General features: G+C 39.7%; 1 protein-coding gene across 2 annotated transcripts in view; it reads right to left on the bottom strand.

Annotated features, from left to right (window-relative positions):
* LOC126167258 (lysosomal alpha-mannosidase-like) overlaps positions 1-24,860 on the bottom strand; it is a 162,794-nt gene that overhangs the window by 2,979 nt on the left and 134,955 nt on the right. For both annotated transcript variants that reach the window (XM_049920463.1, XM_049920464.1), the window contains exons 13-16: positions 18,027-18,144; positions 10,593-10,863; positions 8,650-8,901; positions 6,259-6,408 (exon numbers count right to left, since the gene is read on the bottom strand). In XM_049920463.1, coding sequence (XP_049776420.1) covers positions 6,259-6,408; positions 8,650-8,901; positions 10,593-10,863; positions 18,027-18,144 — 791 coding nt within the window. The remainder of the gene's footprint in view (positions 1-6,258; positions 6,409-8,649; positions 8,902-10,592; positions 10,864-18,026; positions 18,145-24,860) is intronic.

Below are 24,860 nucleotides of genomic sequence, written 5' to 3'. Positions count from 1 at the left end.
GCAAGATTGGGCGAGTGTATTTATGTTCTAGCTAACTTGACTCAGGGAATACACTATTACAGCTGCCCTACCACCAGTGTGCTGATGAGACCAGACCTTTAATTGACAACACAAATAATTTTTAATTTGTCCAATGAATTATTGTAGAATTCACATGGCTCATTTTCCACATGTTCATAGATAGGTTCTAGACATGTAATATTCTACATATTAGTACAGCAAAATATGAGACCGGTGCTGATGCTGAGCACTTGCCACAATGTTGATAAACAAAAAGCAGATCACAAAGAGCAACTACTATGTAATAGCTAAGATTTGGTCTAAAAATCACTGAAGTAGTAGAGAAAAGCATTCTTCTGATTCCTTGAAGTACCTGTGGTAAACAATTTTAGACTGTATAATAACTGACAAAAAAAAAAAAAAAAAATCAAGGTAGTTCAGCACAGGAATAAAATGAACTGAGATACTTGTTCCCAAAGTTCGAAGGAGCATGCCAGAACTAAGTGGTCATCTATCATTTACAGACACTGAAGAATGGCTAAGAAGCTGGAAACACTTTGCTACTGTTTCCCTAACAAGAAGAGAGAAGACTGTGTTGAATGAAGTGATTGCATGGCACCAAGCGGATCAGGTGAAAAACTTTATTTTACTGCAAGACACACACACAAAATCCATAACTTCATCCTAACAGTTTTTGAGATGTATCATACTTTGCAGGAACGTACTAATGATGAATCTTGATCAATATTTTTTTTTTTAAATCATGAATGAAAAGAAACTTGTTAGTGTGCATATGTGGATGGCTTTGTTTTATATGGACTGCTGGGTGCCACCAGGAGCAAAACAACAGATTAGTAAAAAATTAACACACTTAAATTTGCACACGCAACTGACTTTTTTTATAAATTTAATAAAGAGTCAGCTTCCTGTACCAAGTATTGTATTAATTCTACAATGATCTACAAAACTTATTTTGCAGGTAGTTAAGAATAAAACAACACACTAAATCATGTGACAAATGCTGCAGTGTTTCTTTTTCCCCCCGAGCTGTATTTATATGGTGTGAAAATAATAGAAATGCAATAAAGTTAAAATTAGTATTCATTTCCCAAACTTTACGTAATGATGATATTTAAGAATGAATAGGAAAATAGGAATGCAGGTAAGCTACTACAAACTGCATAGTGAACGCATTATTGTGGCCAAGATAGATACGAAGCCCACGCCTACTACAGTAGTACAAGTTTATACGCCAACTAGCTCTGCAGATGACAAAGAAATTGAATAAATGTATGATGAAATAAAAGAAATTATTCAGATTGTGAAGGGAGACGAAAATTTAAATAGTCATGGGTGACTGGAATTCGGAAGTAGGAAAAGGGAGAGAAGGAAACTTAGTAGGTGAATATGGATTGGGGGTAAGAAATGAAAGAGGAAGCCGCCTGGTAGAATTTTGCGCAGAGCACAACTTAATCATAGCTAACAATTGGTTCAAGTATCATGAAAGGAGGTTGTATACATGGAAGAAACCTGGAGATACTGACAGGTTTCAGATAGATTAATTGTAAGACGGAGATTTAGGAACCAGGTTTTGAATTGTAAGACATTTCCAGGGGCAGATGTGGATTCTGACCACAATCTATTGGTTATGACCTGTAGATTAAAACTGAAGAAACTGCAAAAAGGTGGGAATTTAAGAAGATGGGACCTGGATAAACTGACTAAACCAGAGGTTGTACAGAGTTTCAGGGAGAGCATAAGGGAACAATTGACAGGAATGGGGGAAAGAAATACAGTAGAAGGAGAATGGGTAGCTTTGAGGGATGAAGTAGTGAAGGCAGCAGAGGACCAAATAGGTAAAAAGATGAGGGCTAGTAGAAATCCTTGGGTGACAGAAGAAATACTGAATTTAATTGATGAAAGAAGAAAATATAAAAATGTAGGAAATGAAGCAGGCAAAAAGGAATACGAACGTCTAAAAAATGAGATCGACAGGAAGTGCAAAATGGCTAAGCAGGGATGCCTACAGGACAAATGTAAGGATGTAGAGGCTTATCTCACAAGGGGTAAGATAGATACAGCCTACAGGAAAATTAAAGAGACCTTCACAGAAAGGAGAACCACTTGTATGAATACCAAAAGCTCAGATGGAAACCCAGTTCTAAGCAAAGAAGGGAAAGCAGAAAGGTGGAAGGAGTATATAGAGGGTCTATACAAGGGCGATGTACTTGAGGACAATATTATGGAAATGGAAGAGGATGTAGATGAAGATGAAATGGGAGATACGATACTGCGTGAAGAGTTTGACAGAGCACTGAAAGACCTGAGTTGAAACAAGGCCCCGAGAGTAGACAACATTACATTGTAACTACTGACAGCCTTGGGAGAGCCAGTCCTGACAAAACTCTACCATCTGGTGAGCAAGATGTATGAGACAGGCAAAATTCCCTCAGACTTCAAGAAGAATATAATAATTCCAATCCCTAAGAAAGCAGGTGTTGACAGGTGTGAAAATTATCGAACTATCAGTTTAATAAGTCACAGCTGCAAAATACTAAAGCGAATTCTTTACAGACGAATGGAAAAACTGGTAGAAGCCGACCTCAGGGAAGATCAGTTTGGATTCTGTAGAAATGTTGGGACACGTGAGGCAATACTGACCCTACGACTTATCTTAGAAGCTAGATTAAGGAAAGGCAAACCTACGTTTCTAGCATTTGTAGACTTAGAGAACGCTTTTGACAATGTTGACTGGAATACGCTCTTTCAAATTCTGAAGGTGGCAGGGGTAAAATACAGGGAGCAAAAGGCTATTTACAATTTGTACAGAAACCAGACGGCAGTTATAAGAGTGGAGGTGCATGAAAGGGAAGTAGTGGTTTGGAAGGGAGTGAGACAGGGTTGTAGTCTCTCCTCGATGTTATTCAATCTGTATATTGAGCAAGCAGTGAAGGAAACAAAAGAAAAATTCGATGTAGGTATTAAAATCCATGGAGACGAAATAAAAACTTTGAGGTTCGCCGATGACATTGCAATTCTGTCAGAGACAGCAAAGGACTTGGAAGAGCAGTTGAATGGAATGGCTAGAGTCTTGAAAGGAGGGTATAAGATGAACATCAACAAAAGCAAAATGAGGATAATGGAATGTAGTCGAATTAAGTCGGGTGATGCTGAGGGAATTAGATTAGGAAATGAGACACTTAAAGTAGTAAAGGAATTTTGCTATCTGGGGAGCAAAATAACTGATGATGGTCGAAGTAGAGAGGATATAAAATGTAGACTGGCAATGGCAAGGAAAGCGTTTCTGAAGAAGAGAAATTTGTTAACATCGAGTATAGATTTAAGTGTCAGGATGTCATTTCTGAAAGTATTTGTATGGAGTGTAGCCATGTATGGAAGTGAAACATGGACGATAAATAGTTTGGACAAGAAGAGAATAGAAGCTTTTGAAATGTGGTGCTACAGAAGAATGCTGAAGATTAGATGGGTAGATCACATAACTAATGAGGAAGTATTGAATAGAATTGGGGAGAAGAGAAGTTTGTGGCACAACTTGACTAGAAGAAGGGATCGGTTGGTAGGACATGTGTTGAGGCATCAAGGGATCACCAATTTAGTATTGGAGGGCAGCTTGGAGGGTAAAAACCGTAGAGGGAGACCAAGAGGTGAATACACTAAGCAGATTCAGAAGGATGAAAGTTGCAGTAGGTACTGGGAGATGAAGAAGCTTGCACAGGGTAGAGTAGCATGGAGAGCTGCATCAAACCAGTCTCAGGACTGAAGACCACAACAACAACAACAACAACAACAACAAGAACAATACTAACAGTTTTTGCCGTAGTAGAGATCAGTCCCAAGTTAACAGTGACATGATCAAACGCAGATACAATTGAATCATTGCAAAATGAAACAATGAATGTTCGTGACCAAAATAACATAAATAGCAATGTATACTCAAACTAAGACCTTGAAAGATGTTACTTAAAATCCGTCTTGATTGCAATTTTTTTTTTTTTATTCATATGACCGGTTTCGGTTCATTCAGAACCATCTTCAGATCTGATACTTCAGTTACAGGAGTAATCCGTCCAAATCCATCAACTTTCACATGCTACGTCACATGGATGTAAAAGTTGCTGGATTTGGACGGGTTACTCCTGTAACTGAAATATCAGATCTGAAGATGGTTCTGAATGAACCGAAACCGGTCATATGAATAAAAAAAAAATTTGCAATCCAGACAGATTTTAAGTAACATTATAAAATCACTTATTGCTGTTATCCCATAAGACATTATGTCTGTTTTTGCAAACCTTGAAAGATCATTACACATCTATCTAAATGACATCAATCTTCTTGTTAACATTTGAACAGAAAGTTAGGAATGAACTGGATATGTTTTTTTATACCAAGAAGCATGAGTAAACAAAGAATAAAACAGTTAAACTTGGCTGGGATATAACTGTAATTAGCATTAATTAAACCAACTGAAGTCACCACACTTTAAACTGGATGTAAGAAAAAAGTATATCCTACTGATATTAATTAATTTTAGATTAATAAATTAGATTTCTTATGTTAACTACCTCAAAAAGCAATTCAAATAAATGTTGATCAATATGGGCAAATTTAATAGTATGAAAAAAGTTATGATAATTTTTATTCCTCCACAACCTTAACCACTTTGGTTCACCTGGTCCTACTCAACCCACCAAGCCACCTTCCAAGATGTTGACCTCCACCTCAAACATGGCTACATCAGTACCTCCACCCATATAAAATGTACTAATCACCAGCAATACCTCAACTTCGACAGCTGCCAGCCATTCCATACCAAAAAATCCCTTACGTACAGCCTAGCCACTCATGGTCATCGCATCTGCAGTGATGAGTAGTCCCTCTCGAAATACACCAAAGGTCTCACTGAACCCTTCACTGACCATAATTATTCTCCCAACCCTTTACATAAACAAATCTCCCTTGCCTTATCTTTCCAGTCTCCCACCACCTCCCAAACCTACAGAGGAGCATCCTCCTCATAACTCAGTACCACCTAGGACTGGAGCAACTGAATTACATTCTCCGCCAGCATTTTGATTACCTCTCTTCTTGTCCTGAAATGGGTAATGTCCTGCTCACTATCCTTCCCACCCTCCCACAGTGATATTCCGCCATCCACCAAACCTACACAATATACACATCCATCCTTACACAGCCCCTTGCTCCTAATCCATTACCTCATGGCTCATACCCCTGTAATAGACCTAGATGTAAGACCTGTTCCATACATCCTTCCACCACCATCTACTCCAGTCTGATCACTATAATCAACTATCCCAACAAAGGCAGGACTACCCGAGAAACCAGTCACATAGCCTATAAGCTAGGCTGTAATCACAGTGCTGCATTCTATGTAGGCATGACAACGAACAAGCTGTTTATCCACATGAATGGTCACCAACAAACTGTGGCCGAGAAACAAGTGGACCACTCTGGTTTTGAACGAGCTGTCAAACAAAATATCCTTCATTTCAATGATGGCTTTACAACCTGTGCCATATGGATCCTTCCCACCAACACGAGCTTTTCTGAACTGTGCACGTGGGTACTTTCCCTGTGATACATCCTACATTCCCATAACCCTCCTGGCCTCAACCTTCGTTAGTCACCCATCCAGCCCCTTCCCTGTTCCCATTCCAGCACTACACAGTCGCCATGCCACCATCCACCACCATACCCAGTATTTTCATTTCTCTCTTTTATTTCTCTCCTTTTACATTACTTCCTCCCCCTCCCCCCCCCCCCCCCCTGCACACAGCTCTCGTATAACCTGCAGCACTTCACTGTCCACCAGCCCCACCATACAATCTTTCCCCCTCCCCGTCCCCGTCCCAGCCTCCTCCTTACCCCCATCCTGTCGCCACTCTTATCATGCACTCGTGCTGCTGCTCGCAGTGTTTTCAGCTGCCTGAGACTGCAGTTGTGTGTGTGAGCTGCATTTGCATATGAGTGCGTGTGCGTGCATGTGTGAGTATATGTGTGGCTATTGTTGATGAAGGCCAATGGCTGAAAGCTTTAATTGTCAGAGTATTTTTGTTGTGCCTATCTGCGACTGAGCATCTCCGCTATATGTTAGTACTATCCTTTGCCATTCAAAGTGTGCACATAAAGAAATAATATTAGAAATACATCAGAAAACTGATTCCAGCAACAACACATCGAAAACTAACAGGCTGCATAATTTCCTCATAAAATTACCTTAAGATTGATGGTAACTGGTTTTGACAAATCAGGGTCATCAGTTTTTTCCAGAATGTGTTCAATACGCAAAAGCAATGCTGTACCCTTCCACTGTTCCAGTGTAAGTATTTGCACGTTCGGTGGCAAGCTCTTCTTCAGTCCAGAATACTGAAACAGATTTAAGGATGATGACGATTAAAAATGTAAATGTACATTAGCCTTATGCCACAGTTGTTTCCACAGTAATAGTCATTAAGGTGTGACCTCATTCAAAGGTACTCTAGGCCCCAGGCTCACTTTGGGCCAAATTGCATTTGGACAACATCATGACATTGTACAGGCATAGATTGTTCTGCTGTTGTTGCTACGCTAAAACCTAAAATATCTGATTTTTTAATAAGTTAAATAAATCTAACACTTTAATGTAAAATCCTGTGTTATCTTGTTTTTAGTTACTTCAACAGAAATTTAAAATCCCATATATACTTGTGCAACTTGAAAAGATACCTTTGAAAAAATAAACTCCGCTTATATCCACTTCAGCACTAACAGTCACTATAGAACATCTGGTACTACATTTGTATCCTGATTATCATGTTTTGGTGTGCAGCTTTGGACACTCGACAACAAAAAGCAGACACCTTTAACATGTGATGTGGCAAATATTCAAGTTGGCAAACAAGAAATGCTTCTTAAATTGACTGGCTGCACTATTACTCATGAATGTGACAGATTCTACCTCTGGGTTTGTGGATATAATGTACTCAAAAATCTTACTTAGGAAAGCATGCACTGAATATTTATTATGATCAAGTTCATCACTAACAATAGTACAAGAATCTCCATTTTTTTTGTGAGTCCCAAACACATGCTGTAAACAAAATGATTTGTGGTTTTGACCAATGGGTGCTCTGGACTTCAATCTGCAGTTTAACAGTATAATTTTCTGCGAAATCTACTTGCACCAGGACGCCCTTGTTTGCAGAATTCTTTTTGTTTTCAAAAATTTTTTAATAAGTTAAATAAATCTAACACTTTAATGTAAAATCCTGTGTTATCTTGTTTTTAGTTACTTCAACAGAAATTTAAAATCCCATATATACTTGTGCAACTTGAAAAGATACCTTTGAAAAAATAAACTCCGCTTATATCCACTTCAGCACTAACAGTCACTAAAGAACATCTGGTACTACATTTGTATCCTGATTATCATGTTTTGGTGTGCAGCTTTGGACACTCGACAACAAAAAGCAGACACCTTGAACATGTGATGTGGCAAATATTCAAGTTGGCAAACAAGAAATGCTTCTTAAATTGACTGGCTGCACTATTACTCATGAATGTGACAGATTCTACCTCTGGGTTTGTGGATATAATGTACTCAAAAATCTTACTTAGGAAAGCATGCACTGAATATTTATTATGATCAAGTTCATCACTAACAATAGTACAAGAATCTCCATTTTTTTGTGAGTCCCAAACACATGCTGTAAACAAAATGATTTGTGGTTTTGACCAATGGGTGCTCTGGACTTCAATCTGCAGTTTAACAGTATAATTTTCTGCGAAATCTACTTGCACCAGGACGCCCTTGTTTGCAGAATTCTTTTTGTTTTCAAAAAAATTTTTATTGTTGTCTTTTAATAAATGTATGTTGTAAGAATTGGGGTAGCATGTTTCAAAGAGCATCAGGATTCTGACCTGCAGTACCATGAATCTCTTTCAGAGTTAATCACCGGTTCACTGTTAAAAATCAGAGGGAGGCCAACAGATGAATACACTAGGCAGATTCAGAAGGATGTAGGTTGCAGTAGTTATTTGAAGATGAAGAGGCTTGCACAGGATACAGTAGCATGGGGAGCTGCAGCAAATCAGTCTTTGAACTGAAGACCATAACAACAACATACAAAATTTGGCAAAAAAGAAGGGGGAAAAAAAAAGAAGTTACGTTTAAGGGTTAATAATCTAATTGCACCATTTCTGTTGTTGTCTCCAACAGAAGGAGAACAACTGTTGTACAGAAAATTATGGTAAAAACACAGTCTAATTTGCAAAACATGTCACTAAGGAATAAAAACAGTGACTACCTCAAACTGGTTATGATGTTCATGACAATGGGTTTTTTTAAACAATATAAAGATCATGGTCCTGTCCCCTTATATCAATGAATGGCAGTGACACACATAGTATTGCAGTTATTTTTTACGCTTCCCCTTTCCCATTTTTCCTCCTCATTATCAAAACTAACCATAATGTTAGGATGAGTATTAACTATAAAGAAAGTCAACAAGCTGAAGAAATGAAATTTAGATAGTAGAAAGTACTGTCCAATATTTACAATTGGTTATAAATAAATCCTAATCTTTAAATGTTAAAACAGATGTTCAAATGGAAAGAAGGTAGATGTACCTCCATCTTGTATGTCTCTTGCCACTGCTCAAAACAAATATCATCTGCTGGAGCAAGGAATATCCAGGGAGCTAACACTTTCTGTTGGATTAGCATTCGCTCTTGAGCAGCCAAAGAAATGTTCTTAAATGTCTTTATGGCACCTGCTACAATGTAGTGTTGTCCTCTTGCAATGAGGCCTTTGCCATATGCAGTTTCATTCAGTGCTTCCCCCACACCAAATGCATCATCGTGGAGTAGTCGACGATGCACCTAATGGAAAGAAAAATAACAAAGTTATTCTTCCATGAATTGAAACCTATTGTATTACAGTCAGAATATGAAAATGGTTTACCACAACATTTTCAATATTATGTTTTTCTACTGATATTATTATCGAGTTCAATTACACTTACAAAATTTTAGCTTTAACCTGTTAGAGATTATAATCTTACACATAAAAATACATGAATAAAGAGAAGAATACTGCATTTTCCCTACACAAACATAAAAATCTTTACTATTTTCAATATTATGAATAGGATAGTAGTCAATATCAGTAAAATGAAAATGCCGGTACACTGAAAGGACAGTCTGTATATGTGCGGATGGATATGTGTGTGTGCGTGTGCGCGAGTGTATACCTGTAATTTTTCCCCCCTAAGGTAAGTCTTTCCGCTCCCGGGATTGGAATGACTCCTTACCCTCTCCCTTAAAATCCACATCCTCTCGTCTTTCCCCCTCCTTTCCTCTTTCCTGATGAAGCAGCCTCGGGTTGCGAAAGCTTGAAATTTGTGTGTGTGTTTTTTATTGTGTCTATCTACCAACCTTTCTCATTTGGTGAGTTACAGCATCTTTGTTTTTATATATATAATTTTTTTTTTTTTTTTTTTTTTTTTTTTTTTTTTTTTTTTTTTTTTTTTTCAAACTCATCTCGCACACACGACTGCAATCTCGGGCAACTGTAGTCACACTGAGAGCAAGAGCACCAATGCATGGTGGGTGGTGGTAAAGGGGAGGCTGGGGCATGGAGAAGGATAGTAGGGTAAGTGTGGCAGACAGTGCAGTGCCGCTGGAGAGCACGCAGGTACGAGGCGGATAGAGGGTAGGGCAGCTACGCAGCTGCGTCATTCAGAAAAGCTGGTGTTGTTGGGGCTGAAACATATGGCACAGGCTGTGAAGCAGTCATTGAAATGAAGTATTTCATGTTTGGCAGTATGCTCAGCAACAAGGTGGTCCACTTATTTCTTGGTCACAGTTTGTCAGTGGCCATTTATGTGTTTGTCATGTCCACATAGAATGCAGCATAGTGGTTGTAGCTTAGCTTGCTGATCACATGCGTAGTTTCACAGGTAGCCCTGCCTTTGATGGGATAGGTGATGCTTGTGACCGGATTGGAGTAGGTGGTGGTGTGAGGATGTCTGGTCTTACATCCATCATTACACAACTCCTGCTTCCAACCCCATACCTCATGGCTTATACACCTGTAATAGACCTAGATGTAAGACCTGTCCCATACATCCTCCCACACTATCTACTCCCGTCCAGTCACAAACATCACCTATCCCATCAAAGGCAGGGCTACCTGTGCAACCAGTCATGTGATCTACAAGCTAAACTGCAACAACTGTGTTGCATTTTATGTAAGCATGACAACCAACAAGCTGTCTGTCCGTATGGATGGCCACTGGCAAACTGTGGCCCAAGAAAAAAGTGTACCATCCTGTTGCTGAGCACGCTGCCAAACATGACATCCTTCAAAGTATTGTTACATTCCATCCTGGATTTTCCATTGTTTCATTTCTTGTGAGAAAGATACAACACTGGAGGTCATTTTAATTATTCAAAATATTTCTATACCAAAGCAGAGTAGTCTAATCATTCTTCACCACATCTTAACTTTTATGGACATCAAGCTGTTATACTTTACACATTATTAACTTTTTACGAATAAATCATATTACCATTAGTTCTATCTCTCCATCCTTTATACTAGATCCTCCTTGAGCTCTGTCAGGTATGACTGCCAACTCTGCATCCTTGTCCCGTATGAGAATTCTTGTTGTCACAGGGTAGTAATTTCCTGCAATTGGTTCAGCATTGCTGAGATTCCAAGTGGGTCGGTAATTACGCTTACGCCATAGGAGTTCTCTGCCATTTGAGTCAGTATAAAATACTCCTCGATTTTGAATTGAGGAACTAAATTTGGTAATTACTTCTTTGCCAATATTATCCCTGAAATTAAGGTAAGTGCTACTTAACATTTTATGCACATGAGCAATTTTACTTCCTACAGGATATAAAAACGATTAAAGCATGGTAGGTACAAAAATTTAACTGAGTATAAAAAGAGTTAAAGGTATAGAGTGTCTCAGCTTGCACAGATATTCAAATAGTTTTCATTATTTAAAGAGAAAAACAACCACAGTCTAAACACACTACGTAGGGCTACCAACAATTTTTGGATGTGGAAAAGGAGGTAAAAGTTACAAATTTGACAAAAAGTGACTAAAAGTGGCTAACTTTATCAAGGATGTGACAACATCTATTTCAAAAACAACATTATTGATTTAAACAAAATACTCTACCAAAAAGGACACTTAAAAACAAAATTAACTGTTTGCATATAAGAAAAAAATAATTTCTTTAACCTTTATTCTAATTTCTGTCAAAATTGACTTGCTTCAAATGTGTTTTACCTTTTTATTCGTGTATAAAGAGAAAAAAAAATTCAATATACCACACAGATACTGATAGGAAATGAATGATTTTGGACATGATTTGGCCACTGATTCCCGTAATTAGATAATTTGTCTACAGTTTACAAACTTTCTAACATTACTAATAAATATGATAATGCATGTATTGAAAGTAAGATAAGATTAAAAAATTAGCATGTAACTGCACAGAAAATTACATTGGAGTAATTAACACTCAATTCTTTGATTTTTTTGTTAAAAATGGTGTCATACAAACACCTTTACTTTCATCACTTTTAAACTAGAGAGCATCTTTAATCTTGTTTCCAATTCTGAACTACTTTCTGGACCTGCAGAGCACCTGTCAACATAGCCTGGGAAAGTCTTGCCTTTTAAAAGTCTTTCTTATGTACGGCAACCGTAAGTCTCATTAGTTTCATTGCACAACTTATTAGGTGCAATAACTCTTTTCTATTAATGCCTTTTTTGTTTTTGTTTAAGTATTTCTTCCAGTGATGAAATCCCCTTTTTCTCAGATGTAAGTTTTTGATGAGTTCTTGCTGACCAGCTCTTTGTTCTTCTTCATATTTTTGTCTTTTCTTTTCTTCCTTCTTTCTTCTTCTGGACAGTTGTGGCATTTCTTATAACAGTGCACCAAAGAAAGCAAGAATATTGGTTAAGATATCTTGTTGATGCAGAAAACCTTTCAATCTCAGCATTCCTGCGAGACAGAGCCAAAGCTGCTTTCACCACATTACATGACTGTGGACATTTTGATTCTCCTGTCATACTTTTCCTACCAATAAACTGGTTCCAATAACTGTCAATTGCAGTTTGTGTTGTATTTGAATTTTTGCTGGTTTCCAAAAGGAGAAGTTTCCATTCACCTACTGGCTGACCACAATCAATATCCAGCAGTAATGCTTTTGCAGTGCTTCCAAAATCATTGAAACTTTCTGGTCATGTTCTGTTACATGGTTGAAGACACTGGAACTGCTCCACATTCCTGGAACCTGCTGTGTTGTCTTTAACATGAACATATTTACATGCATCAGTACAATATTTCTTAACAAGCATCTAGGACTGAAGCCCATCCTTTTCAAATAGCTTATGGTGAGCTGCTGTAACAAAATCATCACAAAACAGTCTTGTTGAGGCAGAAAATTGGAGTCTTATGAAATATCATCTGACATTTCACAAGTCTTCAATGCTAATGATTCACAATGTCTTCCTAGCAACACTTTAACAAGTCTCTTTATTTCACTGTGAAGCAAATGTATCAATGACTCCTATTTCCGAAATGCTCCAGTGAACTAGGTAAAAATGCGTGCATTGTATTTGAGGTGAATACTACAAGACTACATCATTAAGTATATTTTTTCTTACAAGATAAACTTGTTCGTTAAGCAGTCTCATTACTTTATTAACATTGGGGCTATCAGATATTAAGAGTTTATACAATGAAAGGTTTGCTGAAACTAATGTGCTTATAAGTTTACCAACAATATCCTCAGATGTTGTTTTACCAATGAAAAGTGTCAATAAATGATGGCTCACAATTTTATTCTGAGATGCTGATCAATAATGAACCACCATTTCTAACTTCTCTGCACCAGCATTCTTTGTTGTTTCACCAAAAAACAGTGATTAATACACATTATTAGTGTCATTCAGCAGCTGCTCCTTAAAATACGATTCTAGGGCTTTAGTCAGAATGTGCTAGAATTTAGTTCTATTCAAACTGAGGCCTTGTGGAACAGCTTCAGGAAACAGACTCAAGAAGATCACAAATGCCTTGACAGGCAGCAGCTCAAAATTTGAACAAAAAGCTTTTTAAACACATACAGTATTAGTACAGCAATACTGATGCTGTCTTTGACATTATGTAACTTTGCTGTTTCAAAAGACTGCGATGAACCGCCACTTTTCACAGAGGTTGCTGAGCTCCATGATGCAGATTTAATATGGGAGCTGTGGTGGTGCCATTTTTATACAAAATAACTGTTTGTGTCTCGATGTCACTGCATTTTGGTTCAGAGCCTGAAAGCCTTTCTTTTCCACATTTAAGACAGTATCACATATGACACAAAGCACTTCACTGTGATATTTATTTATTTTATTTGCTCATTCAGACAACTTGGCTCCTGTTCCAGGTGGAACCAGTCGCTTCTCACAGAACATCTGCCCACTGGTAAAAAAACATTTTTTGATGTGAGCATAAAAGCTGTGATATTTTAACACAGAAACTATTTTAGAAATATTGGCATGATTTGTATAGTTAAAACCCATAACCAGATTTAAGGAAGCATACAAATGTTAATTGGAAATTCAAATACATTGAATTTAAACAATGTATAATCTGACATCGTAATTTTTGGAACTTATATAAGCTGCAGTTATGGTAACTGTAGTAGCCACCAGAAAGATTGCGGGGGGGGGGGGGGGGGGGGGGCACATTGGCACGGCGCGTCACGGACGGTAGTTGCCGCAAGTAGAGTCCCGTCCACCAGAGGGCACGCGAGAATTCGGACGCGACCTCTGCCGGCGTAACAACAAGAACAACAACTCTGGCAGGACGGGCCGTGCCCAGTGAGTTAACATCGGGCATGCCTAGGACACAGTCCCGGTCAACGCTAAGTGAAGTGCGACGTAACGTGAACAGTGTTACTACAGTAACCAAAGTCAACTAACATTGCTTCAGTTTCTGGGTCTGTTGCACATCCATTTTTAAGCACTGAACCCATGTCAGGTTTATCTGCATTCTGATGCAATAACATATTTTGAAAGCATTTTGCATGTTTTGACTACATTATTTTCTAGTGAACTTGGCAGAAATTTCCTGAAATTATTTACAACTGAACCCAGATGATATTTTTATGTGGAATATCTAATAATAATAATAATAAAAATAATAAAGGAAGAGTGACACATGTCAATCATCTCTAAAAGAGTTAGCAAGTTTCGTAAATGAAATGTAGCCATTAAAGCTGGTTTTGTTTTAAGGTGACAAACTTGATCTGTTAGTAACGCTGCAATGTATCTGCATAAACAGGTCAAAAGGTGGTCAAATACAAATTGCCTGTAGATGGTAACATGCAGATAAGTATGAAGGATCTTGTTAATAACAATGAACCCCTTGAGTGCAAGGTTGCAAAAGGACAATGATGTTAAAGAAGGCATTCAATGGCCCACACATTGTCTGACTTGAAAACTACAATATTGGCTGCTAATGGCAACAGAGGGTGCGACTGGAGGTATCTAGTGGTGAGCACAGCATGAGGCTACAAAGCGTAGTTGAAATGCTTAGTTGACAAGTAACTGGCGACGGTACTACAGTGTAAGTGGTGTTGATACAAAGCAAGGCAATGACAATGACAAATCTTGCATTATATGTACCACAACAGTTGTTGAAGTTGACATTTTGTCAGAATGGAACCCAAGGAATTTTGCACACTGAGGAAGAAGTGGCATATAAGATATTAGAGTTTCAGCAGTTTGAGTCAGTGGAATGTGTGCACTTATGTACATGACAGTGTGCACTTATGCACATCCAATTGCACACAACATAGATTACAGTGATTTCAAGGGAAGCAGTGGACAGCTGCAGAACTTCAAACAGTGCAACAGAATTGGAAGATGTAAGATAACAAAATTTTAAACAAAGCGTCAACTTGACGATGCACAATAAACTGGGGAATCAGACTGAAAATTTGGAGACAAGAGAAACAAACTTATCCCACCATTCAGTAAGGAATTTGTTTTCAAATCCGGTCAATTGAGATTCGAAGAGGGAATGCATTTGAAAGTAATCCTGGAAATTCATGACATTAAATAAGTTGCATCAAGATCAACTAACATCAATGCCTTAATACATTTGTATACAGTTATGTTGGCTGTTAATCTGGATGGTAGTCTTGCTGGAAAGTTATTTATTGTGCTGGGAGAAGTTGGAGGTGCTCTGCCTCCTATGATTCTTTCTCACATGCATGATATTGCAAGGGTAGTAGAAAATATTTATGTGAGTGGGAAAATGGGTGTAAGAGAACTACAATTATGGTATGAGCACTGCTTTTGGCCAACAGCTGTTCAAAATAACTTGCTTTTCCTTGATTCCTGGCCTGGATACAAAATCTTACTCCTTTTGAGCAAACTATCCCTCCTGAAAAGTGTGTGACATTGCAATTCGTGCCACCTGGAACCAATGGACAAATTCAGTCTCTGGCTGTTTGTTTTTTCCACAGCTAAAACACATTATTATATTGTCTGCACCTGCATCTTAAAGGATAGCCAGTTTCATGACACACTCCATGACAAACTGTTTTGCATTTGATTGCATGTCATCAAATTCCACCAGTTCTCATCATCCCATTACACCAATACAATTCTATATGCATTCTTTGAGACTGGATAATCTACCTGAACATCCTACACAGTTTGTAACTCCCAAAGAGTAGGCCTTTGAACCAGCGAACTTGCACTCGAGGGGTTCCTTGCAAGATAGATTGTGATGAATAAACAGTCAAGAAAATTTTAGAAAAACATTACAAGACAAAGAGGTGGTCTCAGAAGATTGCACTGCAATCACTGGCACAACTGTTGGAAAGTTGGCAATATTTTCTGTATGTTTTCTTTGGTTGGCAACCATAAAAAGAAGCAGAATGTGAGCTGTCAAGAGTGTGTGCTGTCTGCATCTGTGGTGTGCACGTCTGAAGAAGACAATAAAAACTCATGCAGTTTAATGAGTGTGTTTTGTAATATTCAGATAAAATGAAAACAAAAGAGTAAAATGCAATAACAATATCTTAAAAGGTACCCTGGCACATGTAGTTAAAATTATAAAGTCCATGGTGTGCTGCATTTAATGGTCCCTGTTGATATTAACTGGTGTTTCTAGTTTGATTTAAATGAAACCTGTTACAGTACTTAATAGCAAGGAATATCATTTTGAAGCCTAATGAAATTCAGTGAGCAACATTCATTTACAAAATCAATACATCACCATGACTGATTTGTTGAGGATTGAAGATTATAATTAACTGCCGCCCCCCCCCCCCCCCCCCTCCAGAACAGAAACAAGACCTGGAAACTAGAAAAAGTTTAGGTTGAACTCTCACTTTTCCAGAGATTTAGCCTTAAGTGACTACAAAATTACTCCATGTCATTAGCAGGTTTCTATGTTGCTAATATTTCCAGTTTCAAAATTGGTATGTTGCAAGTGCCTTAACACCAATAATATTTTGAAATAATTTATTATTTTTAAATTTTTTAAATATAACACTCGTGCAGAAAAATAACTGATGTTGACTGAAGTAAGGAGGGTACAAATGAGAAAGAAAAGCCTTCCTGAAAAAGAGAAATATGTTAACATCAAACAGAAAATTTAAATGTTAGGAAGTCATTTCTCAAAGTACTTGTCTGGAGTGTAAAACTGTAAAACTACTGTGGCTGCTAAATAGTACAAACAATAAGAGAAAAGAAGGTTCTAAAATGTGGTGTTAGAGAAGAACACTGAAGATTAGATACATAGACTGAGTAACTGAAGGGGAGGTACTACATCAAATTGGAAAGAAAATAACTCTATGACCCAAGTTCAACTGAAGAAACCATATATTGATAAGATACAGCCTGGGGCATAAATGAATACTTAATTTTTTTTGTAATCAAGGGGAGTTTGGACTGTGGGGGCAGGTTAAAAATTGTAGGTGGAATGTGTGAGATTTGGGGGGCAGGGGGTGCAGAGCATGAAAATTGTATGAAAAGTTCAACATCTGAGCACACTGAGCATGTTTAAGTGGATGTAGGACACGGTAGTTACGCAAATATGAGAAGATATGCTCAGGATAAATTAGTGATGAGAGTTGCTTCAAACGATTCTTCAGACTGATGACTCCAACAGCATTGCTTATGTGTCTAGCAACTCCTTTCACTGTTGCTGACATGAACCCAAATCAACACCAACCCTCAAATTCTCAAACTTAACCCCCCCCCCCCCCTCGTTTTTTCTGCCACATAGGCAGATTCAGCATTGTTATTAAAAAATTTGGCATGGTTAATTTAAGGGTTGGCAAGGGCTGTTCTGTTATCACAGGGACAGAATGTATCTACCCCAACTGTCTGTGGTAGTGTTAGTTGTGAAAGTGAGTGAAAGTTTTCTATAAATTGTGAAGCATATAACTGAGGTGGAACTTGGGTACCAGCCCAGTAATCACTTAGTGGGATGTGGGAAACTGCCTAAAAACCACATCCAGGCTGGCTGGCACACCAATCCTTGTTGTTAATCCATCAGGCACACCAGAAGTGAAGCTTCAACATGCACAAGAGTCCAGGAGTGTTTTGAATTCTAAAACCTCTGCAGCCTGGTTTCAGGGAAAATCTTATTACCCTTTTGAGTAAACCACCAGTTCTCTGTGTAACCTAATGGTAATGTATTTTACTTCAGGTTAGAAAAATGCACATAATATAGAAATAAATAACAGTTTAAAATTTCTTCTGTGAATGTAAATCTGTTACTTTACTTCATGCAATGTTACTGGTAAGTAAATCACCAAACATTGTTTAATATTATGTACAAGTAGTTAATTTTATATATAGCTGCCGTGTTAAGATATATCATATCACCAACAATTCAGTGGCAAACTTTTAACTTCTCAATTTTAATACTGCTAATTTTTAAATGTGCTCTATTAATACTACACTTACTCAATTGGTATAGGTCCAACCATCCATTCTAGCTCTGCATGGTTCTCTCCTTTGTAAACTCGAACAACTTGGCTAATCCAATCTGAGAAGACTTGATGAACTTCATCAACAAGTGGACCTTAAGGAACACATACAACAATGACAAATAGATCTGTGCACATTTATATCTTTTTTGGAGTGTTACAATTTTACATATACAATTTGAATGATTAATTTTAGATCACAAATGCAATTTTTAGATCACAAATGCAATCAGATTTATTTAAAACAAAAAAGAAAGGATTGTTTTTTGAACACTGTATTTCTGAATCAGGCAAAGACAAAATGAATATGAAGTCAAACAATGGAAAATATAGCATGGAATAATAACAAAATTATGAAAAGGACAGTTGCTACTCGCCATTTAGTGAAGATGTCGACTCACAGTAGGCACAACAAAAATACTGTCTAACAAAGCTTAATCTGGAGACTGTGGTCATGTATGAGTGAGTTGCATTTTTGTGTGTGTGTGTGTGTGTGTGTGTGTATTCTGATGAAGGCCTGTTTGGCCGAAAGCTTTGTTTGACAGTCTTTTTGTTGTGTCTATCTGTGACTCGGCATCTCCACCATATGAGTAGCAACTATCATATTCATAAAATATTAAATATGAAGTCAATCAATTTAGGTATGTGTTACAATAAAGGACTTCCTGACAAATGGGAAAAAATGAAAGAGATGACTAGTTAAGACATAATTCACTGAGAACTGATATGACTTAAAAAACATAGAACAGCCAGTGCATCGTGGTTACAGTGGAGTACTAATTAACTGTGCTGTAGAGGCACTACACAAAATGTGCTATTTCAGTGCAAGTAGTAGACTACAAGGAAATTAAAATGAAGGTGTTTGCGACTACACAGTCACGAGTAGAGGAAAAGCATGACATGTACTGAAGAAATCTACATCTATACTCCATAATCCACTTTACAGTGTGTGGTGGAGCTCACTTCAGTACCACCATCTTTCCCCCATTTCCTGTTCCATTCGCAAATAGCAAGTGGGAAGACTGACTGTTAGTAAGGCTCTGTACAGGCTCTGACCTCCACATCATGGCCATTTGACAAGATATATGTGGGAAGAAATAATATGTTGTCCATATCATCTTGGAGTGCACATACTTAAATTTTCAACAGTAAACATCTCCTTGACACATAATGGCTTTCTTGTATTATGTACCACTGGGGTTTGTTAAGGATCTCCATAATGCTCATGCAATTAGTTGTAATTCTGATTTAGGACAGTTTCAGTTGATATTCCTTAGTATTTTATGATAGTTACTGTTTCCAGTAATTCATCACCAATAGTGTTTTCAGCGAGCAGAGGACCTGTTCACCTACGTATGTGTAATGTGTTCCATTAATTTACATTCAGGGTCACCTGAAAGACACTGCACCAATCAACAATCCCCTGCAAGTCCCCTTGCATTTCACTACCGTCTTCTGCAACCTCATAGAGCCTCCAACACTGTCCTATAGATTGTTAATGCAAAATGTAAACAATGATGGCCTTGTAACACTCTCTTGGGGTATTGCTGAAATTACCTTTACATCTACCAATTTTGTTGCATCATGAATGAAGAGTTTTATCTGCAAGGGGTTTCAAAATCAAATCACAAATCTGGTAATGTACTAGGCCAGCAGGTATTTGGCTCACTAAACAACAGAAGGTTTTTTTTTAAATTGTGTTTAGGTCGCTCAACTACTAAGGTCATTAGTGCCCAGTCACAAACGTTAGTATACACATAGTGTAGAAAAACACAAGGGGGCAACACCAGAAAGTACTTAAAAAGATGCAGATAAACAAAATAAAAGAGTTAGATCTCTTTGGACAAGTCCGTCAATATAATAAAATTAAGGACATGAGCAGCTGCTCGAGCATCATCAGCTAAAAGTTCCTGCAAGGTAGACTACACACACAGGACAACACGAGAGTGAATAAAACGGGGACAGGACAATAAAACATGGCGCACTGTCAATGGATGACCACAGGGGCACTGCTGGGCGGGGTCACCGGACAACAGGTAGCAGTGGCTAAATCGGCACTGCCCAATCCGCAACCTGGCCACAATGACCTCCTCTCACTGGGAAGGGCGGGAGGAGGTCGTCCAAGCCATTGGGATCGGTTTGATGGCCCTAAGCTTATTTTCATGGAGAGAGGACCAAGCCTCATGCCACAATGATGAAACACACCGACAAAGAACCCCACTAACATCATCAGTTGATGGGACACAAAAGGAAGCTGTCCGAGACAGGAGGACAGCAGCCTTGGCCGCAGCATCAGCAGCTACATTCCCAGATACACCAACGTGACCAGGAATCCACAAAAAAAGGACACGAGGGCCAGTATCAGCTAGCGACTGAAGGGACCGTTGAATTTGTTGCACAAGAGGGTGGTCCGAATATGGGTCACGGAGACTCTGAATGGCGCTCAAAGCATCAGAGCAGATAGCATAGGGAGAATGACGATGGTGGTGGATATACTGAACAGCCTTATAGAGAGCAAAAAGCTCAGCTGTAAAGCTTGAACACTGGTCAAGGAGCCGGGTACTGAAAGGTATCATCCCCAATGACGAAGGCACATCCGACGCCAGCAGAAGCCTTGGAGCCATCTGTGTAAATAAAGACATTATTAGTAAGCCTCGAACGAAGTTCAACAAGCCTCGAGTGGAATATCGAATCCGTGGTCCTCTCCTTTGGGAGTGAGCTGAGTTCAAGGTGAACGCGAACCAGAGCCTGGAGCCAAGGTGGCGAAAAGTCGTAGGGAGGGTAAAATCAAGTTGCTGAAGCAGGCGACAAAAGCAAACTCCAGGAGGTAACAGGGCAGATACATACAGTCCCTATTGGTGGTCAAGAGAGTCGTCAAAGAAGGAGAAATATGACGGGTGGTCAGGCATTGACATCAGTCGGCAGGCGTACCGACAAAGCAACATATTGTGCCGATAGTTTAGCGGTAATGCGGCAGCTTCGGCATACAGACTCTCAACAGGGCTGGTGTAGAATGCTCCAGTCGCCAGACGTAACCCCCGATGATGGATAGAGTTTGGACGGCGTAAGATGGACGGCTGGACAGAAGAGTAGACAAAGCTCCCATAATCCAGCTTTGATCAGACAATGGACCGATATAAGCGAAGCAGGACCATTCAATCTGCTCCCCATGATGTACCGCTGAGAACATGGAGGACATTTACGGAATGGGTACAACGAGCAGCCAAGTAAGACACATGTGGAGACCAGCAAAGTTTCCTGTCAAATGTAAGACCTAAAAATTTTGTTGTCTCCACGAATGGGAGAGCAACAGGACCGAGATGGAAGGATGGTGGAAGAAACTGTTTGTAACGCCAGAAGTTCATACAGACCGTTTTCTCACCAGAAAAACGAAACCGTTAGCGACACTCCAGGAATATAGATGGTCTAGACAACACTGAAGACAGCGCTCCAGGAAACATGTTCTCTGAGCACTACAGTAGATCGTAAAGTCGTCCACGAAAAGGGAGCCTGAAACAACAGCTGGAAGGCAATCCATTATTGGATTGATAGCTGTGGCAAAAAGGGCCACGCTCAAAACTGAGCCCTGGGGCACCCCATTCTCCTGGCGAAAGGCATCTGACAAAACAGAACCCACACGTACCCTGAAAATATGACCCATTTAATAAATAGAGGGAGGCGACCGCGAAGGCCCCAAGTGTGCATGGTGCGGAAAATGCCCGCCCTCCAACAGGCCTCGTAAGCCTTCTCCAAATCGAAGAACACAGCCACCATCTGGTGCTTACGCAAAAAGTTGTTCATAATGAAGGTTGACAAGGTAACTAGGAGGTCAACAACAGAACAGCGCCTACAAAAGCCACATTGGACATTGGTAAGGAGGCGTCGAGATTCAAGGAGCCAAACCAATCGAGAATTTACCATGCACTCCATCACCTTGCAGACGCAACTGGTAAGGGAGATGGGGCGATAACTGGAAGGAAGGTGTTTGTCCTTTCCTGGTTTGGGTATGGAAACAACAATTGCTTCATGCCAGTGTGTAGGAACATGACCTTCAGTCCAGATACGATTATAGGTGTGACGAAGAAAGCTTGTAGCTGCAGGACAAAGTTTGTTCATCATCTGAATATGGATACCATCGGGCCCCAGAGCAGAGGATCAGGACTGGACGAGTGCACTTTCGAGTTCCTGCACGGTGAAGGTGGCACTGTAACTTTCACGATTCAAAGACTGGAAAGAAGGTGGCCGTGCCTCCTCTGCTTGATTATGGGGGCGGAAGGCAGGGTGGTAATGGGCAAAGCTCAAGACCTATGCGAAAAAGTGGCCGAAGGCATTTGAGACATCCTCAGGATCCACAAGGACTTCATTCGCTACAGTCAGGCCAGAAATTGGGGAGTGGACCTTTGTGCCAGATAGCCGGCGCAGGCCACCCCAGACAATCTCCACTGCCATCCTTAGCCTGACGTTCCTCCCATAGTGTGGCCAGGAAGGGAACGATTTGGGGTCGTACTTTTGTGCGTTGAATTGAGCTCATGATTGCTTAGGGACTGCTGGTATTTCACCACCTGCAAGAAATGATGGACTAGCTTCATCGCGTGTCGTCCGCCCTGATGCCGCTCACTCCGACCAGGGGCTCTCCCCAGGGTGCCATCCAACTGCAGCAAAGGCCACATGGCAGGATGGCCATTGCTGGGCGTCCCAATGCCCCAAGGGGATAGGCATCTATCCCTTGGCATATGTGGGGAGTTAATGATGCAGGCATCAGCAGAGCGATCCATGTGTGGTCAGGGGGCTATAACCAACAGGGTGAATGGCAGCCCCACCACAATGGACTGGCTACCATGCTGGATATCAGGTGCAAAGAAGTTCATGGTCATCGTCAACGCAGAAATCAACACTGCATAGTTGGAAAACGCACCCAGGAAGGTGTCCTTGCCCAAGAGATGGAGAATGGGCAGAACTGCAATGCGACGATGAGAAAGTGGGCTAAAAATCTCAATGCACGATGGACACAATGCACCTTGTAAGGCCCCCTTCCCCAATTGGCTTGCTCTTCGGGAAAATTTTGAGAATGGAGGTCAAACCCTACAGTGGACCATCACATAAAGGCTGAAACATCTGAAACTCCTTTTAGTCACCTTGTACAACAGGCAGGAATACCTCGGGCCTATTCAAAGCCCCGGACCCACAGAGGGGTACGATGAAGTGCTCGATACAGTATCATCGTAGTTTGAACAATTATGTGACATCTGACTCACATGGTGCTCGTGCATGGGATACACAAGAAACTATAAACCAGCCAGTATAAAAGTCTATTGGTCTGCTTAAAATCTGACAGTTTTGTGAAACACAGCAGGAAATAGCACCAAATTTTATCATCTTACAAACTCTTCTTGTATCTGAACAGGTTTGCAATAAAGTTCGCATACATGTATGGATACCATACACAAACATTATGCTGTTTGCTGCCAATAAAATTCTTCTGGGCTGTTGACCATATTGTCAATATATAAAATTGTCCAACGTTTCGGTCACTATTGCAAGTGGCCTTCCTCAGTTCTTTGTGCTGAGCTGACAGCTGAATGAAAGACTTTAGATCTTATATAGCAGCAGAGGAAGCTGTTTATGCAATTTGATTGGGTACTTGAAGATGGAAGGACAGAGGATTAGGCATTCTTTATTGGTCTTTATATTGTTCCTTGTCATTGGTGGATAAAGATGTGCTTGATAGGCGTTTACATTACATCTTACCATTGGTGGAAACATATGAATTGGAAACAGGCGGCAGCTGTGACATAGCGCTGTTTGCTGGTTGCCAGATGTGGGCTGCAGCGTGGCTGTGCTCTGTCTACATACAACCACCGTGGTTTCCCACATGCCTGAGTGAGATGCTTTGCACGTTCTGTCCTCCCACAGTGTTGTCACTGCTGGCAGCCTATACGTGTCCTCTCTATTCATGTAGGTGGGTTGCTTGACTATTTCTATCGCCTCTCTAATCTTTCTCCTCAAAGTAGATGGCTGTTCTGCCAGTATGCGGGCTCCACGGAATACCAGGATGAGTATGACAAAGGAATAATATTCCATGAAGCCCATGTTCTGGCGATATAGCCGTTTACATTGAGGAGGAAGGTTAGAGAGTGATAGAAATAGTCAAGTGACCCGCCAACATGAATAGAGAGAATGGGTATTGGCTTCTGGTGTTGTGGCTGCTAGCAGAGCATCTAACACAGGCGCATGGGAGACCATGGTCACATGTACATAGAGTGCAGGCATGCCGAAGCCCGCACCTGGCAGCAAGTAAAGGGCACTACGTCACAGCAACCTCCCTTTTTTAATTCATGTTTTCACCAATGGCAAGAAATAATATAAACACCAGTCAAACCCTTTTTTATCCACCAATGACAAGGAATAATATGAAGACCAATAAAGAACACCTAACACTTCTCCTCCTATCCTCAAGTACTCTATCAAATTACATAAACAGTTTCCTCTGCTATTATATAAGATAAAAAGTCTCTCTCATTCAGCAGTCAACTCAGCACAGCCATGAGGAAGACCACTTGCAATGGTGGCCAAAATGTCTGACAAATTTATATACTGACAATGTGATCAACAGCCCAGAAGAATTTTATTGACAGTGACAATGGCTGCAGAAGCCTACACTTACGTTATGCTATTTTTTACTGAGGGTAGCATTCAACTGCGAAAATGTCCTTCAAAAAAACATTGCTTGTTTCTGAAACCAGATCAATATTTTATCTGATTATGGAAGACCGTAATGATTTACTAATGAGAAATTCAGTCACTGTTCATG

Source organism: Schistocerca cancellata, chromosome 1 (assembly GCF_023864275.1).
Source record: "Schistocerca cancellata isolate TAMUIC-IGC-003103 chromosome 1, iqSchCanc2.1, whole genome shotgun sequence".
Classification (NCBI taxonomy): Eukaryota; Metazoa; Arthropoda; class Insecta; order Orthoptera; family Acrididae; genus Schistocerca; species Schistocerca cancellata.
Note: the sequence above shows the minus strand (reverse complement) of the source record. Positions and strands in the feature narration are given on the sequence as shown.